The sequence below is a fragment of the Antrostomus carolinensis genome, unplaced genomic scaffold (assembly GCF_000700745.2).
Source record: "Antrostomus carolinensis isolate BGI_N321 unplaced genomic scaffold, ASM70074v2 scaffold19807, whole genome shotgun sequence".
Classification (NCBI taxonomy): Eukaryota; Metazoa; Chordata; class Aves; order Caprimulgiformes; family Caprimulgidae; genus Antrostomus; species Antrostomus carolinensis.
In genome coordinates, this window is record NW_010328272.1 from 1 (window position 1) to 19,896 (window position 19,896).

The 19,896-nt window shown below is 41.2% G+C and overlaps 1 protein-coding gene across 1 annotated transcript; it reads left to right on the forward strand.

Annotated features, from left to right (window-relative positions):
• Positions 1-1,388: 1,388 nt before the first annotated feature.
• SELENOO (selenoprotein O) lies at positions 1,389-12,623 on the forward strand (the record flags this gene model as incomplete). Its single annotated transcript, XM_010172199.2, has 8 exons — positions 1,389-1,592; positions 2,526-2,706; positions 6,864-6,994; positions 7,393-7,673; positions 8,010-8,160; positions 10,301-10,486; positions 11,529-11,685; positions 12,429-12,623. Coding segments are annotated over 8 exons (1,486 nt in total), but the record flags the coding sequence as incomplete, so codon positions are not given.
• Between the last annotated feature and the right edge of the window lie 7,273 nt (positions 12,624-19,896).

The following is a 19,896-nucleotide window of genomic DNA, read 5'->3' on the forward strand; positions in this document are numbered from 1 at the left end:
CCTGCGTGGGCAGCTCGCCGTGCGGGGGGACCGGGGACGGGGGTGACGGGCTTCCCTGGCTGCCACCGGCATCAGCGGGGGGCTGTTCCCGCGGGCTGTGTGCTGAGGATCGTTGCCCGAGGCCGAGGTAATCGCTTAAACCCCTGTGCTTTGCTGTTTTTAATCTTCGCTGCAGCAGGTGCGATGTTTAAATGCCAAGGAGGTGGCAAAAATTTCCTCTGGAAAAGGAGACTGTAACTGCATCTCCTTCAGGTAGCACATTCCTTCTGTCCCTGGTTATTCTTGTCTGTCCTGGCTTATCCCCCTCTGAGGAGGATAACCCCGTTAGGAGGACGCAGACCGTGATAAAAGTGGGGACAGCAGAGTGCCGTGGCCACCGGGCCGCTTGCTGCCCTGCTGTCTATGGCCCTGGCAAATGCCATTTAAAGTGCCGGTGTTTGGTTAGTGCTGCCGGTCCCCTGCCTGCTGCCAGCGGTGCCTTTCCTCCATCCTCCCTGGCTGGGGGAGGGAGTGGTGGAGAAGCGCCAGAAATGGAACACTGACCAAATCCTTGCAAGGACGGGTGTCTTCATTAGTCGTTTTAGCCTGCACTGCTTTAGATCTTTGAGGTAATTATTCCCACTTTTATTTCCTTTATTTTCTATTCTAGCTGTGCACGGGCTCAGTAACACCTTAGTTTCATACATGTGGTGCTCTGAAGGCCTTCTTCAGGTCTGTGAAGGTTAAGGAAACCACAGTGAAAACCCCAGATACGGTGGTAGCATTGTAGGTGTGCCCTGGGCAGCTCTCCTGCTTGCCTCTGGCTTCTGAAGTGCTGGGAGTGTGGGCTGAGAACCAGCTGGGCCTTTTCCGTTAAATTAATATCTATTAATTAAGCTAGTTCAGTATTTGCTGTCTGTTCTTTTTCATTTTAATGCAACTGCTTTGCGTGCCCATATTTAACACCTCATTTCTAGATTACTTACCCAGAAAGATTCAAAATAATAGTATTTTTCAAGAGATGTAACTAGCTATTTTATTAAGAGGAAACCAGTGACTTATTATATAATAATATAGCTATACTTGTCCAGGTTTGTTTTGGTTTGGTTTTTTTTAAGGCTATTGCATCAATAAAAACAACAGAGTTAATGATTAGAAGCGATATGTGTAACTGGAAAGTTTCTTTTCTTCTGTTCTGTGTGGTCTTCATTGCAAGTGTGTTCTGACCGTCTAATTGAGCTTTAACAGAAGGTTGAAAGTCCAGCTTTTGTTCTCAGATCTGATACTACTTTGTTGTGTGACTGTGGACAGAGCACGTTGCCTCTAGGCTTTTGTTTCTTCACTGCTAAGGGGGAGACAGGAGTTCCTGACTTCATAAGCTGAAAACTGCCTGTGTCTTCTTGTTGCAGACAAGCGGATGGTCGGAAGGTCCTGCGGTCAAGCATTCGGGAGTTCCTGTGCAGCGAAGCTATGTTTCACCTCGGAATACCAACAACGAGGGCTGGAACGTGTGTGACATCCGACTCAAAAGTTGTCCGTGACATATTTTATGATGGGAATCCAAAAAGTGAGAGGTGTACAGTTGTTCTGAGAATAGCTTCTACGTTTATAAGGTAGACGCCTCTTTTGTTGGGTATTTAAATTCTTTTAAAACCAAGCACAATAGTCTTTTAAAATGTATTTCCATAGCAGCAGCATTTGCATGTTCCTTGTTCTGGAGGCTTGGGGCTCTTGCTGGGCTGCAGGAAGCCACTCTGCTTGTCCAGTGGATGGGACGAGGTGGTGTCTTTGCACCAGACGGATAAACGCTAAGAATGCTAGCTTGGTGAAAAGAAGAACTAAGTTCTGCAGACCTCAGAAGAGATTTTTCATGTTTATGACTGCATGGAATACATGTTTTTTTTGACGTTGGTAGTAGTGGTGGATTATAACTCTACCCTTAATTCCAGAGCTGTTCTGATGCAGTCCTGTCAATGTTTGGGTGTACTTCCCTTCCTGAGCGGTGTATGGGGTTCTTGCTCTGACACAAAACATGAGGAATTTCAGGAAGTTGCGTTGCTTTTTGTAAGGTAGCAGAATATTAGAGGCAGGTGAGGCATATGTGAGTGTAGATATGCGTGCCTGCCTGTGTCCTTCTATATATATACACATGGAAAAATCTATCTTACGTCCTTGAGGTACAGTCTAATATTTTAAATAAGTCCTATTTCTGTGTATTTGCTCAGGATAAGAATTCTTCTGTAGAAGTGGTTGTAAGAAAGTTTAACAGGCTGGTCTTCAGTACAGGCTGAGGTCGTGATCTGTCAGTTTAGTTACACGTGGGTGTCTGCACTTCCTTGTGTTGAGCCACTGAGCCTCGCTAGGATCAGTCGAGGAATCTTGCGCATCTTTTCTCTCAGTCAGTTGAAGGATTGGTGTTCAGAGATGGTGTTAAGAGATGACATGGTGTTACTGCAAGAACAGTGAATGTTTTTACTGCATGTAGTATCAAATGAAGTTAATAGTATCAGATAATACTAAAATATGTTTTTATTATTTTAAAACAGATTTGGTTCTTTCGAAATTTTTAAACCTATTGACGAATACACAGGACGCAAGGGTCCCAGTGTTAACCGAAATGACATTCGAATACAGATGCTTGATTATGTGATCAGCACTTTCTATTCAGAAATCCAGGAGGCTTATTCAGACAACAGTATCCAGAGGAATGCTGCTTTCTTCAAAGAGGTAAGAAAGAGCAGATTCTCTTCATAAATCCATAGCCGTCATCTTTAGGAACTTCATCTGCAAACCCAGGTGACTGAAGTCAGTTAATACCTTGTATCATCCAGTTGCCTGAACTATTCAATCTTATTAGAACTGTTGTTGATGAAAGCAATGTTGATATTGATCAAACCAATTAAAGCAGTTTAACCTTTCTAATAGTAAATCATGATTGCTCTGCTCTGGGAAAGCTTCCCAAGATTTGCCTCTGCTTGCTGAGTGTCTTAGACTGCAAGGGGGAATTCTGGCCCCGACTGTCAGATGATGAGTTGATGGTACTGAGACATCACTTGCAAGGCATCATCTTGTGAAATACTGAGAATGCTGAGTCACTTCTTGTCTCTCATTTTCCAAATTACAAACAGAAATGTTGACTGCACATCACTTTAACTTCAGGCTTTAGAATTGAGATGTTTAAAGGCAGTCAAGCCCTGCAAGGGCTTGCCTGAGGAAGTTACCAAACCTCCCAACTTTGGGAATGGTAAGATCAGGTGAGATAAATATGTCTTAGATGTGGTGTAGTGTCAGGTCATTCTGCAGTGACCCAGAGGAGAGGCTGGGTGATTCCTCAGAGACCCATTTTGAACCCATTTTCCATTACTGTATAAATTTAGACCTTAATAGTTACTGGAGATCCATTATAAAAATCAGAACTATAACATTAGTAAATCTATAATTGCTATATTTCTCTTTGAAGTAAAATATAGCTAAATTAATTGGTACCTGAACTTTATCTCCTGAGTATACCTTTTCCCTCACTGTTGATATTGTATTGCTATTTGTGACATTAATTTCTGTTGCTGTATTCCTTCGTCTCTGAGCAAAGAAATAAATTTGGGTCAGGGAATAAGATGCTTCTCTTCATGTTTTAGTGATTAGTGTATAGTAGTGCTACCCTCACAGAAGGAATCCAGCTTGAAATTACTGGAGAACTGTAATTAAGGCTCTGATAAGTTCAAATAATGTTACAACTCAAAAAAGAATGTTATAACTAGCCAGTAAACAGAATAATTAAAAAAATACCACACTCTAATACATTTTAATTAGCCTATGTAAAAGCAGTTGTACTTTGAAATCTGAAGTTATCTGGTAGGGACCGACAGAATGGCTGCACCATAATGTGTGTTGGTAACAGACCAATGAGGGGCCAAAGGACAAGCTTAAAATCTGACATTCTCTAAATTCTGTGGGTTTTGCATTTGTGTTGTGGGCTGGGTTTGTGATTTATTTGTTTATTATTTTTATTTTTCCTTTAACACAACCTGTTAATAATACTTGCATTAGTTCTTCAAAAGCAAGGTGTAATGCGGTCCACCGCTGGCTGCCAAAGAGTTTAACTTCACTGGGCAGGTCTTTTGTGTTTGCATGGCTGGAGCTGGTGGTGAGGACTGTGTCTTGTCACCCACTGTGTGTGTCCAGCTCTGAAGCTGATGGCATGCTTCCTGTCTGATGGCAGAGAAGTCATGGGACTTGGGGTCTTTGTGGATGTGTGTGTGTGCCCAGTCCTGCCTCTTTCTGCTTTTCCTGGACCAGTTGCTACTGGTTTCCTCCCCCCATCCTGCCACCTTTTCCTCATTGCCCCCATCTCCATGGTTCTGTTTGTTTGCTCTGCTGCTCCATGCCTGTGCTAGCATTGCCTCTTCATGTTCTCTGCACTCCCTAGTGGAGACTTTCATACCTTTCTCCACCTGGAAAGCACCACAGTCCCTTACCCTAATTTGACAAACATGTCCATCTTTTTTAATAGTGACGAAGTGTTGTCAGCTCAACTCTAACAGGTTTCATCTTTCTTTTTGCACAGTAGAAGAAGTGGAGGAAAAAAGTACAAGTGATTGCATTTGACAGCACTTTCTAGAAAGCAAACACCATTATCTGAACTTCTCAATACTTTGTAGCTGGTGTTTATATTTAAATGAGCATGTCCTTGAGATAGTGCTCTTATTTATATATACACCATACTTGTTTTCTAGTATGGCTAGCAGTAGAAAAATGTGATCAAAAAGAGTAAAAAGTGAGTGCAGCGCTTTTTCTCAGCAATATACCCAGCTTTGAGTGCTGCCCAAGCTTTAATTGCTATCAGGTGTTCTCAGTAGAGGAATTTATTTTTTACCAGAACCCTGGCAGTGTGTGATGCATTCTTACAAAGACATCCAGCAGTCATGAATTGCCTTGCTGCTGGTGTGCTTTCATCCTAACCCAGCTGGCCTGGATTTTTTTAAATTTTAAGGTTTACCATTGTTAAAGGAATTTAACTCAGTCGGTGGGTAACTCTAGGTTTGCTTTATTTACAACTCAGAGTTGCACCATCACCTCAGTGAGTGGCAAAGGCATTACAAAAGTCAGGCTCTCTATATATGCTAAGTTTAACATTATACAATAGGTATTCTTTTAAAAGTTCTTGGTGTTTTCCCACAAACCCTTAGTTCCAAATTTCTCATTAATTTAAAATTCTATAAAAGTCCACAGTGGTTTTCAAACGCGGCTGATTCTTATCATCTGGTCTCAGTGCCTCTTCACAAGTTGCAGCCCCCTGGTCCCACTCTGGTCACTGTGTTCACTTATCTTCTTGAATAATCTTCCTGTCTGCTCACCTTTGCACTCCTAAGAAAAACTCACATAATGACATTTAACTTGTGTCTATTTTAAAATACGTAATCTTTCACAGTTTGCTTAGTCCAAGTTAATCACTTATCCTCTATAATTGCTATGTCTCTAAATTCTATTATTCTTGTTGATTCAGCTGGATTGGGTTTAAACCAACCCTGGAGCGAGCTATACAAGGGACAAAGTGGGAAGCGGCATGGTTGCATGATTTATAAGAATTACTATTCTATTATTTCATAGCACCTGTTTCTGATTTTTCATCTTAACCATAATACTTCTATTAATCAATATCATTTTACCTATAAGCATTCTCTTAGAGAGTCTTTCCCTTCCTGGCACAGAGCCATCGCACAGGGCGTGTCTCCCTTACTGGTTTGGGGCATGCCAGTAATCAGTTTGGGACACCTGTAGCTACTTGGAGGGCCTTCTGCTCTGTTACCTAGCTCATTTTCCAGATGTTGATAAAATGCACTTACAATGCAGCTGGAGAGAATAGTTGCTTTAAATTTCTGTATGTTGATAGTCATTTGGGAAGAGAAGTGATTGTAGCTATGAAAATAGTTTGATTTAAAAGTTTTAGGTAAAGACTACATAAAATTTTTATTTACAGCAATTCAGTAAAGTATTTGGAAATACTCAGGTTTATTTAAAAAGCTGGGTTAGCTTCCTGAATTTTAGATTTCATAGAGCATATCTAGTTGTAGTTAACAGGTGGGCTAATTTAATTAAATAACTGTAATTATTTTAAAATATTACACTATTTATTTAAAGAATGACACACATGCAGTGATTTCAGTCAAGGATTCCACAACAATAACTCTCAGTTAAACAACTGGAAAGCTCTGGTGAAGCATGCATTCATTGAAGAATTGTGTTTAAATAAAACTGTCATTCTTGGAATATTTTTACTTAACCTTATAGCTTTCTTCCACTCGTAGCAAATGGAGGAAAGTGCTTATCATTGCTAAAACTTCTTAGCAGGGTATAATTTTTTTGTGCAAAACCACTTACCTTCCTATAAATCGCTCCTACATACCAGGTAAACTAAAAGACTAACTTTACATTGGGTTTTGTTGCATATAGTTAATTTTGTTTCTTAGACTTTGCTTATGTTTTCGCCTACCTGTAGTTAAAGAGTCTTCAAAATTAGTAGTAAGCAAAAGAATGGGTTTGTATAATGTCTAGAAGAGCAGGCAAGTCTGATCTCATACAGTTTACCTTATTTCAGCGTTCTGTCTCCAGTACATTTTGAAGCTGTCCAGGTGACTTGCAAGTCAAACATGGAAGGAAAGAAGAGGAAGCAAATAGAAATGTGAGAGTGAGAAATGGGGCAGTTATTAACAGGGAGAGAGAGGCAAGCAGTCCTTAAGGTCTGTGTGTGTATGGCATACTGCCAGAATCTGCTTCCATCAGAGCTGTAGGAAGATCAGTTCAGTCTAGGAAGTGCTTGGAAATACATGAATGTATTGGAAATACATTGTGTTAAAAAAATAATTTAGAAAATATATCCGTTTTAGATAACAAAACGGACAGCGAGATTGGTTGCTGAATGGCAGTGTGTTGGGTTTTGCCACGGCGTGCTCAACACGGATAACATGAGCATAGTGGGACTCACCATTGACTACGGCCCTTTTGGATTTATGGACAGGTCAGTGTGGCATAATTACTTGAAATGTGCATATGCATTTGCTATGTAGAACAACCCTGATGTTCTTGATTGCTTTAATATTTCAGCTCTAAAGTAGATTCATGAACCCTCTTTATGGCGAAGTAGATTAACTTAGTTGTAGTTGTCCTGTAATTCTTCTTTTCAACTTCTTTTTAACTGTATTCACATCTCTGACTGTTAGACTGTTCTTGTAGCCTGTGGGGTTTCTCAGTGTTTGAGAGAGCAGGAAAGCATCTAATGAGGTAAAGAATCAAGGAGGAGTGTTCCCTTTCAAATTTTGTAGTTTCCCAGAGGAGACTAAAATAATAAAAATATTACTTCTCACAGTATTGGTGTCCAGATAACTAGAAGAATGCTAACTATTTCTTCATTTGTAGATATGACCCTGAGCACATTTGCAATGGTTCTGATAATACAGGGCGCTATGCTTACAACAAGCAGCCAGAGATTTGCAAGTGGAACCTGGGGAAGCTTGCTGAAGCTCTAGTTCCAGAGTTGCCCTTGGAAATAAGTGAACTCATCCTGGAAGAGGAATATGATGCAGAATTTGAGAAACATTATTTGCAGAAGATGAGGAAGAAACTAGGCTTAATCCAGCTGGAATTAGAAGAAGATAGTAAACTGGTGTCTGAACTCCTTGAAACCATGCATCTCACAGGTTGGTGGAGAACACAGAGAGTGGTTATTTAATAGCCCGTCAGTATCTTACAGTCAAACCAAAATGTAGTTGTCTTGACCTTCTGAGAAAGCAGCCTTGTGCAGGTACATTGTCATCTGAGAACAACAAAAGGCTGAAAAATAATTACCTTCTTGTGAACCATGGGACAGTTGTTGCCTTATACAGGGCTCCCCTGTCTCACTGAGGGAGAGGTTTAATTTGCCTCTTCAGAGTGGTGACCTGTACTGCTGTGGTGGGGGTGGTTAGGAAGAAAATATGGGACCTGTTTTCCAACTGATGTATTAGTTGCGTTACTCACAGAGTTTACTTTTTCAGGTGGAGACTTCACAAATATTTTCTGCTTGCTGAGTTCATTCTCAGTAGACTCTGATCCTTCAGAACTGGAAGATTTCTTAGAAAAGCTTACAAGTCAATGTGCTTCTGTGGAAGAACTGAAAGTTGCTTTCAAACCACAGATGGATCCAAGGTAATACTCTTTACTTAAATGCTTTTGGCCTATGCTTTTAGTTTCGTCATGACCATAATGAACCTCGGCATGCTAGGTAATATTTGACTAAATTGGAAATGTCACTGTTAAGTAGGCACATCATGATCTACAGCAGTGCAAATTCTTGTGTGTTTTGTGACTCGCAGCAGTTGGCTCTTGGCCTAAAGTTGTCTGAGCTTTTGTTTGGTCCTTCCTCCCCTCCCCACACTGTCTCTGCTCAGGAGGGCAATGAGAGTGCCAGATAGTGAAGTGATACACAAATATTTTATAGAAGAAATGGATTTACCATGTTCTGCCAGTGTACTGTCAGCATATAATCACCATGTTCTGGGCTAAGTATAACCTAAATGTGTGCTTTGAAAACTCTGTGGTGCCATCTATGCCCCATTTGATGGGTTATTTTCTGCAGCCCAGCTGCTCTGGGCATGGAAAAATAGTAAGTTTTGTTCAGTGGCTGCTTGTAACAGTGACTGCAGCAGTTTTTCACTTTTTGGAGCAGTGGAAAACAGGGAATGAATGTGACCCATGAATTTGTAAATTTTTTTTTCTAGCATCTTCCCAAATGGGGGAAGAAGTTAAAGTGAGGATATTTTGGGTAAGGGTATCGGGTCTTCCCCCCCACCTCAGTTAGTAAGTGTTCCATGAAGGTAACAAACCTACCAAATTCTTCAGCTTTTTCTATGTGTTGATATCACAGTTAATTTGCAGAAAGCAGGGAGCTGAGAAGATGGGTTGGTGTGAAACTTGTTCACACAAGTTTGGTGTTATGCCAAGGTGGTTGGCTGTAGTTGTTTATCGTTTTGGAGGTATTACTGGTTATTTAAGTTTTAGTGATGATGCACTGAAATGAAAGGATACTGAATTAAGGTGGTGGATACTGCTTGTTTAATTAAGTTCCAGCTTTCAGCTACTTTGAAATTGTAAACAGACATCGTACAATATGAAGATAGTTTGTGCAACAGATGAGACAGTATTTTTTAAGCATTACTTTCAGGCTTAGAGGAACGTGAAAATCCTTATATGGATGTACAGCTTTGGAGGGCCACAGTAATGTGTTAAAGTGAGTACATAACTGGTTTTTGTCACAGCACTCGGATATCATAGAGCTGGGCACATCACGTGTGCAAATCAGACTTGGATAGTACATTTGAGTTTATATAAACTCAAAAATCAAAACACCTATCTTATTAAAAGTAGGAAAGCATAATCTGATAAAATGAATTGTCTGTTTTGAGGCCAGGGAATAATGTTTCTTTTCTCCTTTGTTTATAAATGCATTCATAGAAGGAAACAAAAATACGCTGTGTGTTTTGATATGCTTGCAACTTAATGCTCTTTGATTTTTTTCATTTTACTTTTTGCTCTAGTACAGTTATTAATCCAGAAAAAATAAAAATTGGCTAGCATGGTATAAAAAATAAGGTAAAGCTATTGTACAGCATCAGCTAACTTAGTCAAATGTAAAAAGATACAATCCTAGTCAAACTTGCAGCAAAATGGCCTGGATATTGTTAGGAATGTACCACCACCAAGTAGTTCTCATTCTGTGATTTAGACTCACTAAATTAAAAAAAAAAAACCGAACAACAAACAACAAACTTGTCTTATATGGCTTAAATGAGATATCTTTCTCCATTTGATTTGCATTTTTCTTAGTACTGGTAAGAATAGTAGGTGTCAGATCCTTATTCTGCATGCTGTTACAGTATTAACGTTAGGAAAAGAAATTTAAAAAACCCAACAACCCTATAGATTCTATATTATCTTGATATCTAAGTAAGATCAAATTCATTATTCCAAATTCCTTCCAAAGTTCCATGGGTGCATTGATGAGAATTGAATATCTAAACCCAACTGGTAATTCTGAAAATCTACTGTCTGTACTTCATGTACCACAAGAGTATGAATTAAACACACTGAAGAAGGGGGAAGGAACAATAAAATTAGTACAATTTATTATAAATTTGTGCTATTAGTTAAAATTACTGTTATATAACCTCTCCAGTGAAATCATAAGTTGTTGTCAATGTTTTCATATCTGCTTTATGATTGCAAAGAGATGGTTCTTAACAGGCAGCTCAACTGTAATTCCTAATGTGTTTGTTTCTCTTGTTCCCAGACAACTGTCAATGATGCTAATGTTGGCTCAGTCTAATCCTCAGCTTTTTGCCTTAATTGGAACAAAAGCCAATATAAATAAAGAATTAGAACGCATTGAGCAGTTCTCTAAACTGCAGCAGTTAACAGCAGCTGATTTACTCAGCAGAAATAAAAGACACTGGAAAGAATGGCTGGAGAAATACAGGTAAAGTTTTTCAGTGTTCAGAGCAGGATATATAGGTTGGGAGGGATGTAAGGGGCATGCAACTCAAAATATTAACTACTTCAGGATCAGTATCTGTGTTACTGTGAAAGTTCAAGGGCATCTGTGTCTTTTGTTTACTAGATTTTGGGGAGGGGTGGGGGTATAGAAATTGCTTCGCATCACATCTAGTATGAAAAGTGCTTCAAAAAGGTAAATGTTGATTCTATCAGAGACTAATTTCAGTTGTGAGCTATTAAGTGTTCAGTAACTACAGTGAACTGATTTCTAAGTATTTTATCCTTTTACATTTTTTCTGAAAGAAAAATCTATATATTAGTATAAAAAGCAAGTTAGAAGTATAATCAAAGAGTAACTGTAAAAGAAGTCATTGCCAGAAAAAAGGCCCAGGCTATTCTAACAGGCATAATTTTAAATCCTAAAAACTCAAATGTTAGCAGGAGATTTTCTGTAAGGAAAACCCCTTAGTAGAGCATTAGTTGTTTCTGCTGCTTGAATTAGGTCAGGACTCCTTTCCTCACCTGGCTGCTGTGGTCCTGTTCTCCAGTGGAGCTGGGAGTTTTAGCCAGTATTCCTGCTAAAAAGTAGATCAAACTGTCTCAGCTGTATTGTGTCCTTTTACTTTAATCAGAACATAAAAAGCTTTAACCAATAAAAAAGTGTAGAAGTACTTAAGCCAGGTTCTGAATGTGAAGGTTTTGCAGAGCAACGTAGAACAGAACATGCATCAGTGTGGGTGTGTGATGGGGGGGAGGTGGCATCTTAATCTGACTTTTCGGAGAATATGCAAGATGTGCCACTTCCTTGAGCCTTGTCAGGACCTGCTGCTGGTCTGTAACGCTGCTTTTAAATGAAGTGGTGTTTTGTAATCCGTGTTTGTGCTGGATTTTATGAACTGAGAGGGTTATAGATGATGTAATATTTATTAAGAACTGCAAACTCAGGATCTCGAGGCAAGGAAAACGGTCAGCTTACACACGTGGATCTTGAACCAAACCAGTTGCTTTCACTTGCTTAATTTCAGAGTCCGTTTGCAAAAAGAAATAGAAAGTGTTAGTGATGCTGATGCCTGGAATACCGAACATGTGAAGGTCATGAATTCAAACAATCCAAAATATATCTTGAGAAATTATATTGCCCAGAATGCCATAGAAGCGGCTGAAAATGGGGATTTCTCAGAGGTACGCTATTACTACTTAACATCTCTAGGTTTACGTGGATGTGTAGTGGTGCTGTTGACTGCTGATGTTATGCTAGTGGAAGGTGTCCCTGCTGATGGCAGGGGCATTAGAACTAGATGATCTTTAAGGTCCCTTCCAATCCAAACCATTCTATGATTCATTCTAGCATCTCAGGCAGTTAGGGGACTGGGAATGTGCTGTTTGGAAGGTCTGTATTATTTTTGAGGGAGCTGTGGTTTTAATGACTGCAGAACAAAAAAAAGAATTGAAAACCTGAATCTGGACTTGTAGGTTTTGTAGGCTGATCCCAGGACAAGACGCTTGCCTCTGCTTTTACTGTCTTCTGAATGGTGTTTACTGTGGGAGACAGTAGTTGGAGATGAATTTATACTTGTTCCTCACTGTGCTGTTACCTTCTAAAAGTCTTGGCTTTCACCTGTGGAGTTCAGTATGTAGATTGCTAGATGCAGAACATGGGAAAATTAACTTAGTTTGAGAAATGACATAAGAACTTGTATTTGAGACTTGCATTTCAAGTTAGTTGAGCTTGAGTTCCATACAGATACAAACTCAGCTAGTTACAGTTTTACAGTTTGCAGTTTATTTGATATAGATATTGTTCATCTGTTTAATATTTGGCTTGTCTGGAGTTTGTGTGTTAAATACAATATACTCGACCATTATTTGGTGTGAGGTTCTCCTCTACATAAAAAATTTTCATAACTGTGCTGTTTTCTTTCTAGGTAAGAAATGTACTGAAACTCTTGGAGAATCCATTCCAAGAAGCAGAAGGCTTCAGGGAGGTAAAGGAAGATGAAGAAGAGGAGGGAGCAACTGCTACAGCAGCGGCTTGTGCTCAAGAGACCAGAAGCAGACTACCATATTGCAGTAAACCTCCTCTGTGGGCTTCGGAGCTCTGTGTTACATGATCTTCATAACTGCCTTGTTTTGTTCTTTGCTGTCAACTGAAGACTCTGATCTTCCTTCAGCAGTGAAGAATTCAGCAAGGCAAACATCAAAGTGCTGTTAAGTTATAGAAACAACCCTACATTTGGATGCATCTGCAGCAGTCTTCAGCTCTGCTTAATCGAAGCAATTGTAGATCATTGGAACGAACCAGGGACAATTGACAGTCTGTACACATCAGTAGTTTAAATGTTTTGAGACTGAAACTCTTCATTCATACTGCATTGCAAATAGCAAGCAATATTTTATGTTGAGGCAAGCTGAATTTCTACCATCCAAATGGAGTTGTTGTTATGTGAAGACAAAAATAGCAAGTCAGGAATCTGATCTGTTTTTGTCTGATGTATTAACTAATAGTACTTCTAACATTTATTTACTGCTTTCTCTATGCAGGGACTTTTAGTCCTCTTCAATGGAGGAATAGACTCAGTGTTGCTTGTTTGAAGCTGTTTCATTTAATTAAGTAGTTCATTTCTTGTGAACCTTCCGATCAATAGTTAATCATCATCTATTTTCAGGGAGTTTGTGCAGGCTAGGGTTTCGGGGGAAGAATTTAATTTTAATTTTTTATACATTAAGAGCAGAATTAAGGGAGACTGTATACATTTGCACTTGCAGATCTTGGTGGTAGAGTTTATTCAGGTTCAGTGTGGTTGCATACAACACTTGTAAATATTTACTGAAATGATGGGTGCAGTTTGTAAGCCCATTGACTCGGGCAAGGTCAGTCAGCCAAAGTAGCGTGAACCTTAAACTACCCCAGTACTCAAATCCAGGTCCATTGTACTCCTCACAGAGTCTTCTTGTGTGCGAGGCGTGCAGGTGGGGTACCTGTTCATTCACACCCATCCATGGGAGTCTTGTGTTCCCACTTTGGTCTTGTACCACTTCCATGGTCGTTGAAAAAAATGATGCTGAATGTTGTTGTTCAGGAACGTGCTATTTGAGCTTGTGGAAAAGATTCTAGAGGGTATGGGAGGAGGGTGGGAGCTGACTTGCTTGCAAGTTACTTATTGATAGTTGTTTCAGTTGAGGTTTCAGGGGAAAGTTGGTTGCTATTATTGCCACATCAGCAAAAAAAAAGCTGTTCTGTAGTTAGTTATTACTTAGCTCTCTGCACTTCCTAAAGGACTCTTTTTACTGGCTCAGATACCTGAAATCTTTGGAAAAGTTTGTTTTAATGCAAAGGTTTCTCTTTTCCAAAGAGACCACCGTCTTACACTGTGAGTTTAAGTGTACTCTAGTAAATTCTTCCTCCACCCCTGTGCAAGCTTGGTATTAGCTCAGGTTGAATTGTGCTCTTTTTAAGTCTTCCTCAACATAAAAGCCCAAGAACAGTTGGGCAACTGCTTATCCATGAGTACTAACAATCAGTTTGTCCTCCTGGCTTCCACAGTAAGTAGGTGATGCTTTGAATGTAAACATTCTTCAACCTGGAGAAACTGATGCTGAATAATGACTTGTGACAAACGAGAATCTCTGACAAACGCGGCGCTTTCTGTGATGTTTCAGAGTCCCTACAGGAAAGGACAGACTTGAAGGTGTATTTACCTAGTCCGTGGAAGAATGGTGTAGTTGAAAGAGGAAGTACCTCGAAGAAGTGGGCAACAAGCAGTGCTAGCCAGTGCAGCTGGTCCTCTTCTAGAGATAATCCGTTTTTGTTGCAGTTTCAGAATGTCATCAGGGATTATCCTTCCTCTGAAGGGGTAATAATTCAGTTTACCCAGTACCTTGGGGGTACAGGAACTGAATTATTGCTAAATTATTTTGCATTTAAAGATACAAATAATTTTGTACCTATAATGCCAAACTCACGGAGACAGAAATACTTTGAAATAATTTGCTAGCAATTTTATCCTTAAAAAGGGAAATTCAGTGTAACAGTGAGGAATGAAAATGTGGTGTCATTTTGTGCCACATACGTTGTTCCTGTGGAAGCAGGATGTTGTTCGGGACAATTACACCAAATTTTGTCCAGGTGAGGACTTTTATCTCTTAGCTCAGTCTTCAGAGAGAAGGGAATACAGCTTATAACATTTGGGAGTCTGAATACTTGAATCATAAATTGCTTCTTGATTTTTACAGCTTGTATTTGCAATAGGTAAATCTGAAAATAATATTTCTTATTGGTCAAATATTCTGCTTGTATAAAAGCCATGGACTTGTGCTCAAAATAAATTAGTGACTCTTCAACAGCTTCCTGTGGAAACACTTCATTAGACTTACCTGGTGGCTGTACAGCCTGAACTACCCTTGTGTAAAAGCAGGTGGTACCCAGATTACAAACTGAAATTAGAAGCTCTTGGAGGTGGGTCTCTGGATCATCTCACATGGTAATGGGACTCCTCTCATGACTTCTTAACATTTCACCGTAACTGCTTCATGAGCTTGTAAATCTACAATTTTACTGTAAGCTCTCATTTTGGAATGTTTTGTGTGTTTTTTGGGTTTGGTTGGTTGGGTTTTTTTGGTTTTGGTTTGGTTTGGGTTTGTTTTCCAAACAAGTTTTACAGCTTTCTTTGATTCTTTTATTAAAAAAAATTCATTTTTTATCTTGTTCATGCCTATTTCCTGAAAGAGTTTTGCTGCTAACCATACTGTTCAGCAGTCTTCATTTCTTTAGAAGTATTTGCTCTGTGTTAAAATCAGGTGGCCAGGTCATATCACAGAAACCTCACTTAGTATTTTTTCAGTGTTTTCTGAGGAGTGAGTTGTCACAGGTGCGGTCTCCTGCCTTGCCAGCAATTTTGGTGGTGTGCTTGGAGCAAGGTTTGGACCCTCACCTCTTTAAAAGAGAAACCTCCCTCTTAGTTACTTGGCCATAAGACCTGTATGCTGACACCTCTGTAACTCCAGTGATGTAAGGAAGAATAAAACCCCTGACCTGATGTCAACAAATACAAAATGTGGTTTTAAACTCTGCTCACAGAAATAGGCCTTTGGGTAGAAAGTGAAGATCCATTTTGTTTATTTAAACTGGATTGAGTAGTTTATGCAGATAATTTTTTTTCAAAGATCTCAGAGATACCTTAGAGAATGGGACTCTGTTCAGAGTGGGAAACATCTAGTATAGCACATGTTGGATGAGATGGATTCCCTGGCATGTGGCCCCATTGCACGTGAGGAAATAGTGTATGAGGATCTAGCAGTCTGCACATGGACTGCAGGAGTTAGAGGGGCCCTAAATGCTGCAGAGTCAGAGCACAGGGGACTTCCCTTCAAGCCGGGGGGGCCCAGAGGCTCCAGAAGCAATTCATTGGTGAGGATCTCTCGCCACTTGCTCCACAGCTAATTATTGGCAGAGCAGAGGGGTTTACGTAGTCCTCCACTTGGCTTTAAACGAGTTATTCATTAATGTTAGATGAGCTATTTTAACAGATTACTTAAGTTGTTTATGGTTTCCCTGAGCAAGGCTTGTGCCTTTCCCTTGGTTTTGATGGTGGGGGATGGGGAGGGGGCAGAGAAAGGAGAAATGTGGGTCTGAAGGGGAGCGGTATTTGCGCTGGCAGCCAGATGAGCAGTGGTGTGTGCTTGTTCTGAGCCTTGGTGGTGGTGTAGCCAAAAACCAGTTCTCAGCAAAGTAGCACAGACTATGTGTGAGGTGCTTAGGAGAGGCAGAGAGAACTGGGTTTCTTCAGCCTTAGGAGAAGGCCAAGGGGAAACATCTTGGTGTCTCCAGCAGCTACTGGCAGAGTGTAGAGGAGGTGGAGGCAGACTCTTCTGGGGCTGACTGGCTTAGCGCAGTTCAGTACAGGGGTTCTTACCTCTTGGAAGGTCTGTCTGGGGACAGTGGCAGCAGCTGATTGCCCTTTGGGGCCTTCAATGATACAGCAGGTTCAGAGGACGATGTTAGCTGGGGGTCTGCATGGCTCTTCATCTGTACTGTGCTTTGCCACACAGATCCTCATGCAGTGGGATTTGTTTGCTTGTAGACGAGGTCAAGTCAGAAAGGGGAGAGATTATCATCTTTTTTTTCCACTGCATTCTCCAACTTACTCGCTTTTTAGGTGATACTGAAAGTAACAAGTAATTAGGAATGTCGAGATACATCTTGAGGAAGTGTGGGAATGTCAGCCAGCCCTGATGTAGCTCTCTTTCCCACCTGAGTACACATGTGGCTCCTCAGGGTGCTTCAGCTGAGGTAAATCTCCGTACTCCAGAGTACCTGTTGAAGGGGATTGTTTCTGGTATTCTGCATTTCAGTTTCTTTGTCTGTTGTGGAAGTGGGTTCAGGCCAAACCCGCTGCTTGTCCTTTTGCATGGGGTACATCCAAGCAAAGGGCTGAGGCAACCCCCAGGGTCCACTGAAAGAGCAAATTCAGGCCTCGGCTGTCCTGGATTTACTTTGTCAGATCCATGCTTCACACGTTTGGGTGTGTATCTCCACACAGCACCCTTCATTAGGTCATGGCCCACCACATGCCCAGGCTGCTCAGTTATGCCAGATCATGTTCAAGCAGCCACAACACCCTTTCATAACAGGCCCTTCAGCTCCCTTACGTGGGTGGGTGGGTCTCGGGCAGCTTCACTTCTGACCAGAGTCTGTAGGAGACAAGTAGAGGTAACAACCTGCGCTTACCCCTCCAGAGCCAGGCGGTACTTGAGGGTGACAGGTGTAAACCCAGCAGGAGGCTTCCACAGTGCTGTCCTATCTTATGTAAGATCACACAGTTGGGGCCATCTTCTAAATAATGCAGCTAATACCCGTGTTGCATGGTCTTTGCGTCTGGCGTTATGCCTCATGCATTTGCAGTAGGAGGGGGTTTTTGCACAGTAGCAGTTCTCAGTTGCTCTCAGTGGTGTGAATATGTTGCTTTTGCCCCCTCCCCATTAGCACCTCTATTCTCCCCTACCCCCAGATCAGCCCTACAGCTGGTGGATGGAGCTGCCCTGTGATGTGGGACAGGTACCAGGGCATATACATGGAAGGACAGGCGGGGTGGTAATAAACTTCCAGACAGACAAGAGTACAGACTGCCTTTTTTCTGTGCGTAATAAATAACCAGTCATTCTGTTTTTACAGTAACTGCCTGATTAACGGGACAGCAGAAACCCAAGGCGAACAGTCATGCTTATCTGCCTCCCTAGCCAAAGCATGCAAAATATCTGGAGGTCGGCACTGTTCCTTTCCTCCCCTTCTGCTGTTCTGGCTGGGCAAGGACAGTGCTGCAGCACTGCAGAGCTCTTGCTAAGCCTGTGCCTTCAGCAGGTAAACCTGGAGGTGAGACTTAATGATACTCTGTGCAAGTATAAGCAGAAACAGTTTAGTAGGCTAAACTGACCTACAAAGCTTATTTCATCTGTTTTCTATTAATTTAAGGAAAAAGAAGTTGACATTTTAATAATACAGTAGAACAATAGGTTACATTGATATATAAATAGCAATTTCTTTTTTTTCTTTTTTTTTTTTTTTTTTTTTTTTAAAGAGGTTTTACAAAGAAAGATAAATAATGTTAGCGTTTTTCAGGTGGAGAACCTGAAGCACTGAGAGATTAAGTGATTTCACTGATGATGGCAAAGCTGTGCCAGTTCCCAGGCCTGGCTGGTGACTGAGCAGGTTTTCTACCCCTGCAGCAGCTTCTGCTTTTCCCTTCTGTGGTGCACGAGCTGTGCACAGAAATGACAAGGACCCTGGGCTGATGATGTGGGCAGTGGTGGGGGTCAGTCACAGGCAGCTTCTGCCTCTTCAGCCAGGGTGGGCCAAGCAGCTGCGCAGGGACACTGGCTGGAGTGTGGGTCCTCCCATCTGTCCCTCTGCCTTTCCCCAGTGGCTGACAGACAAGAAACCTTGCATCTGAAATGCTCTTTTTGTGAGTTAACTAATTCAGCACCAGGACTGGTGTTATAACACTCCTGTTCTGTAAACTGGCTTCTCCCCTCTCTTCTCTCCAGCCACAGTCAAAAAAAAAGAAAAGGTGATCCATCCACCTTTAACTGTTCCCCAGAAGTGCAGACAGCAGATTCCCCATCACCTACTGTGAAGCCAGGGCAAAAGGAGGTCACGTAGGGAACACCCTTCAGCTGCCTCTGAGGGGCTCCATGCTGGGAGCTGAGCTGGCTGTGGCTCCTTCGGCCTTTAATTAGGAGGTACTCGTGCCAAGGTGTGGATCACAATTCTGATTTGTAGGTGCTTCTGGATGACTTTCAGTCACTGCACCTGAAAGTTTTACTGTGCAGAAAAGGAGAGAACTATTTCTATACTGAAGAGCTCATATAATATCACTAAGTTGAAAATATACATTAGTTTTCCTAGCTCAAAGTCGTTCTTGGTATTTCCTAACTGCCCTTGCTAAACAAGCAGGATTTTTCAAATCAAAATTAATTTTCTTTGTGCAGTGTCTGGACAGGATGGAGTTAACTCTCTTCACAGCAGCCTGCACTGGGCTGTGTTTTGGATCTGCAGCTAAAGCAGGGCTGATAGCACAGCAGTGTTTTGGCTTCTGCTGAGCAGTGCTCCCACAGTGCCAAGGCTGTCTCTCTCTCTCTCACTCTCCCCAGGCCTTGGGGGTAGACTGGGGTGGGTGAGAAACTGGGAGGGGATATCGATAAACCAAACTGGGCAAAAGGCTGCCAAATAACCTCATGCTCAGCAAGAAAAACTGGGGGAAGGGGGGAGTTTCTTTCTTTCTTTCTGTACTTGGCACTCATTTATTTTCTACAACCTTTTCTCTGTAGGAAAGCAGTTCATCACTGTGAGACTGCACCTAACGTCCTAACTGTGCTGAGAGATTTTTCACAAGGTGCATCAAAAAGGATGAATTTGGTACAGTGATCAGCATTACAGAGCTGGGTGTGAGGACAGGGAGGGTCAAGCAGCAGCATGTAAGCTGAATTAAAAGGATCACAGAATAGCTGAGGTTGGAACAGATCTCTGGAGATCCTAATGCCCCCACACCCCCATCACTATAAATGTTTGAAAATTGGAAATATGAAGACGGCAAGAACATAGAGGATTAAGAAAAAATAAGCACTTTGGATGATTAGGAGAAACTATTTGTTTTATGGCAGTGTAGTGTATCTTTCACCAATAGAAGGGATGAAGTACGCTAGAAATGTAGCAATGCCAGGCTAGTTCTGTCACACCATACAAGGGAATCTTGCAATAATACACAGCAGTACCCATGGCTTGCATTTGAGACATCTCTGATTTTTAGCTGTTGCTAATCTTGCTGTCCTTTTCTTTCATCACAGAGGACTCCTTCAGAAGTCCCTGGAGAGAAGGCTGCTCTCTTGTATAATGTACCA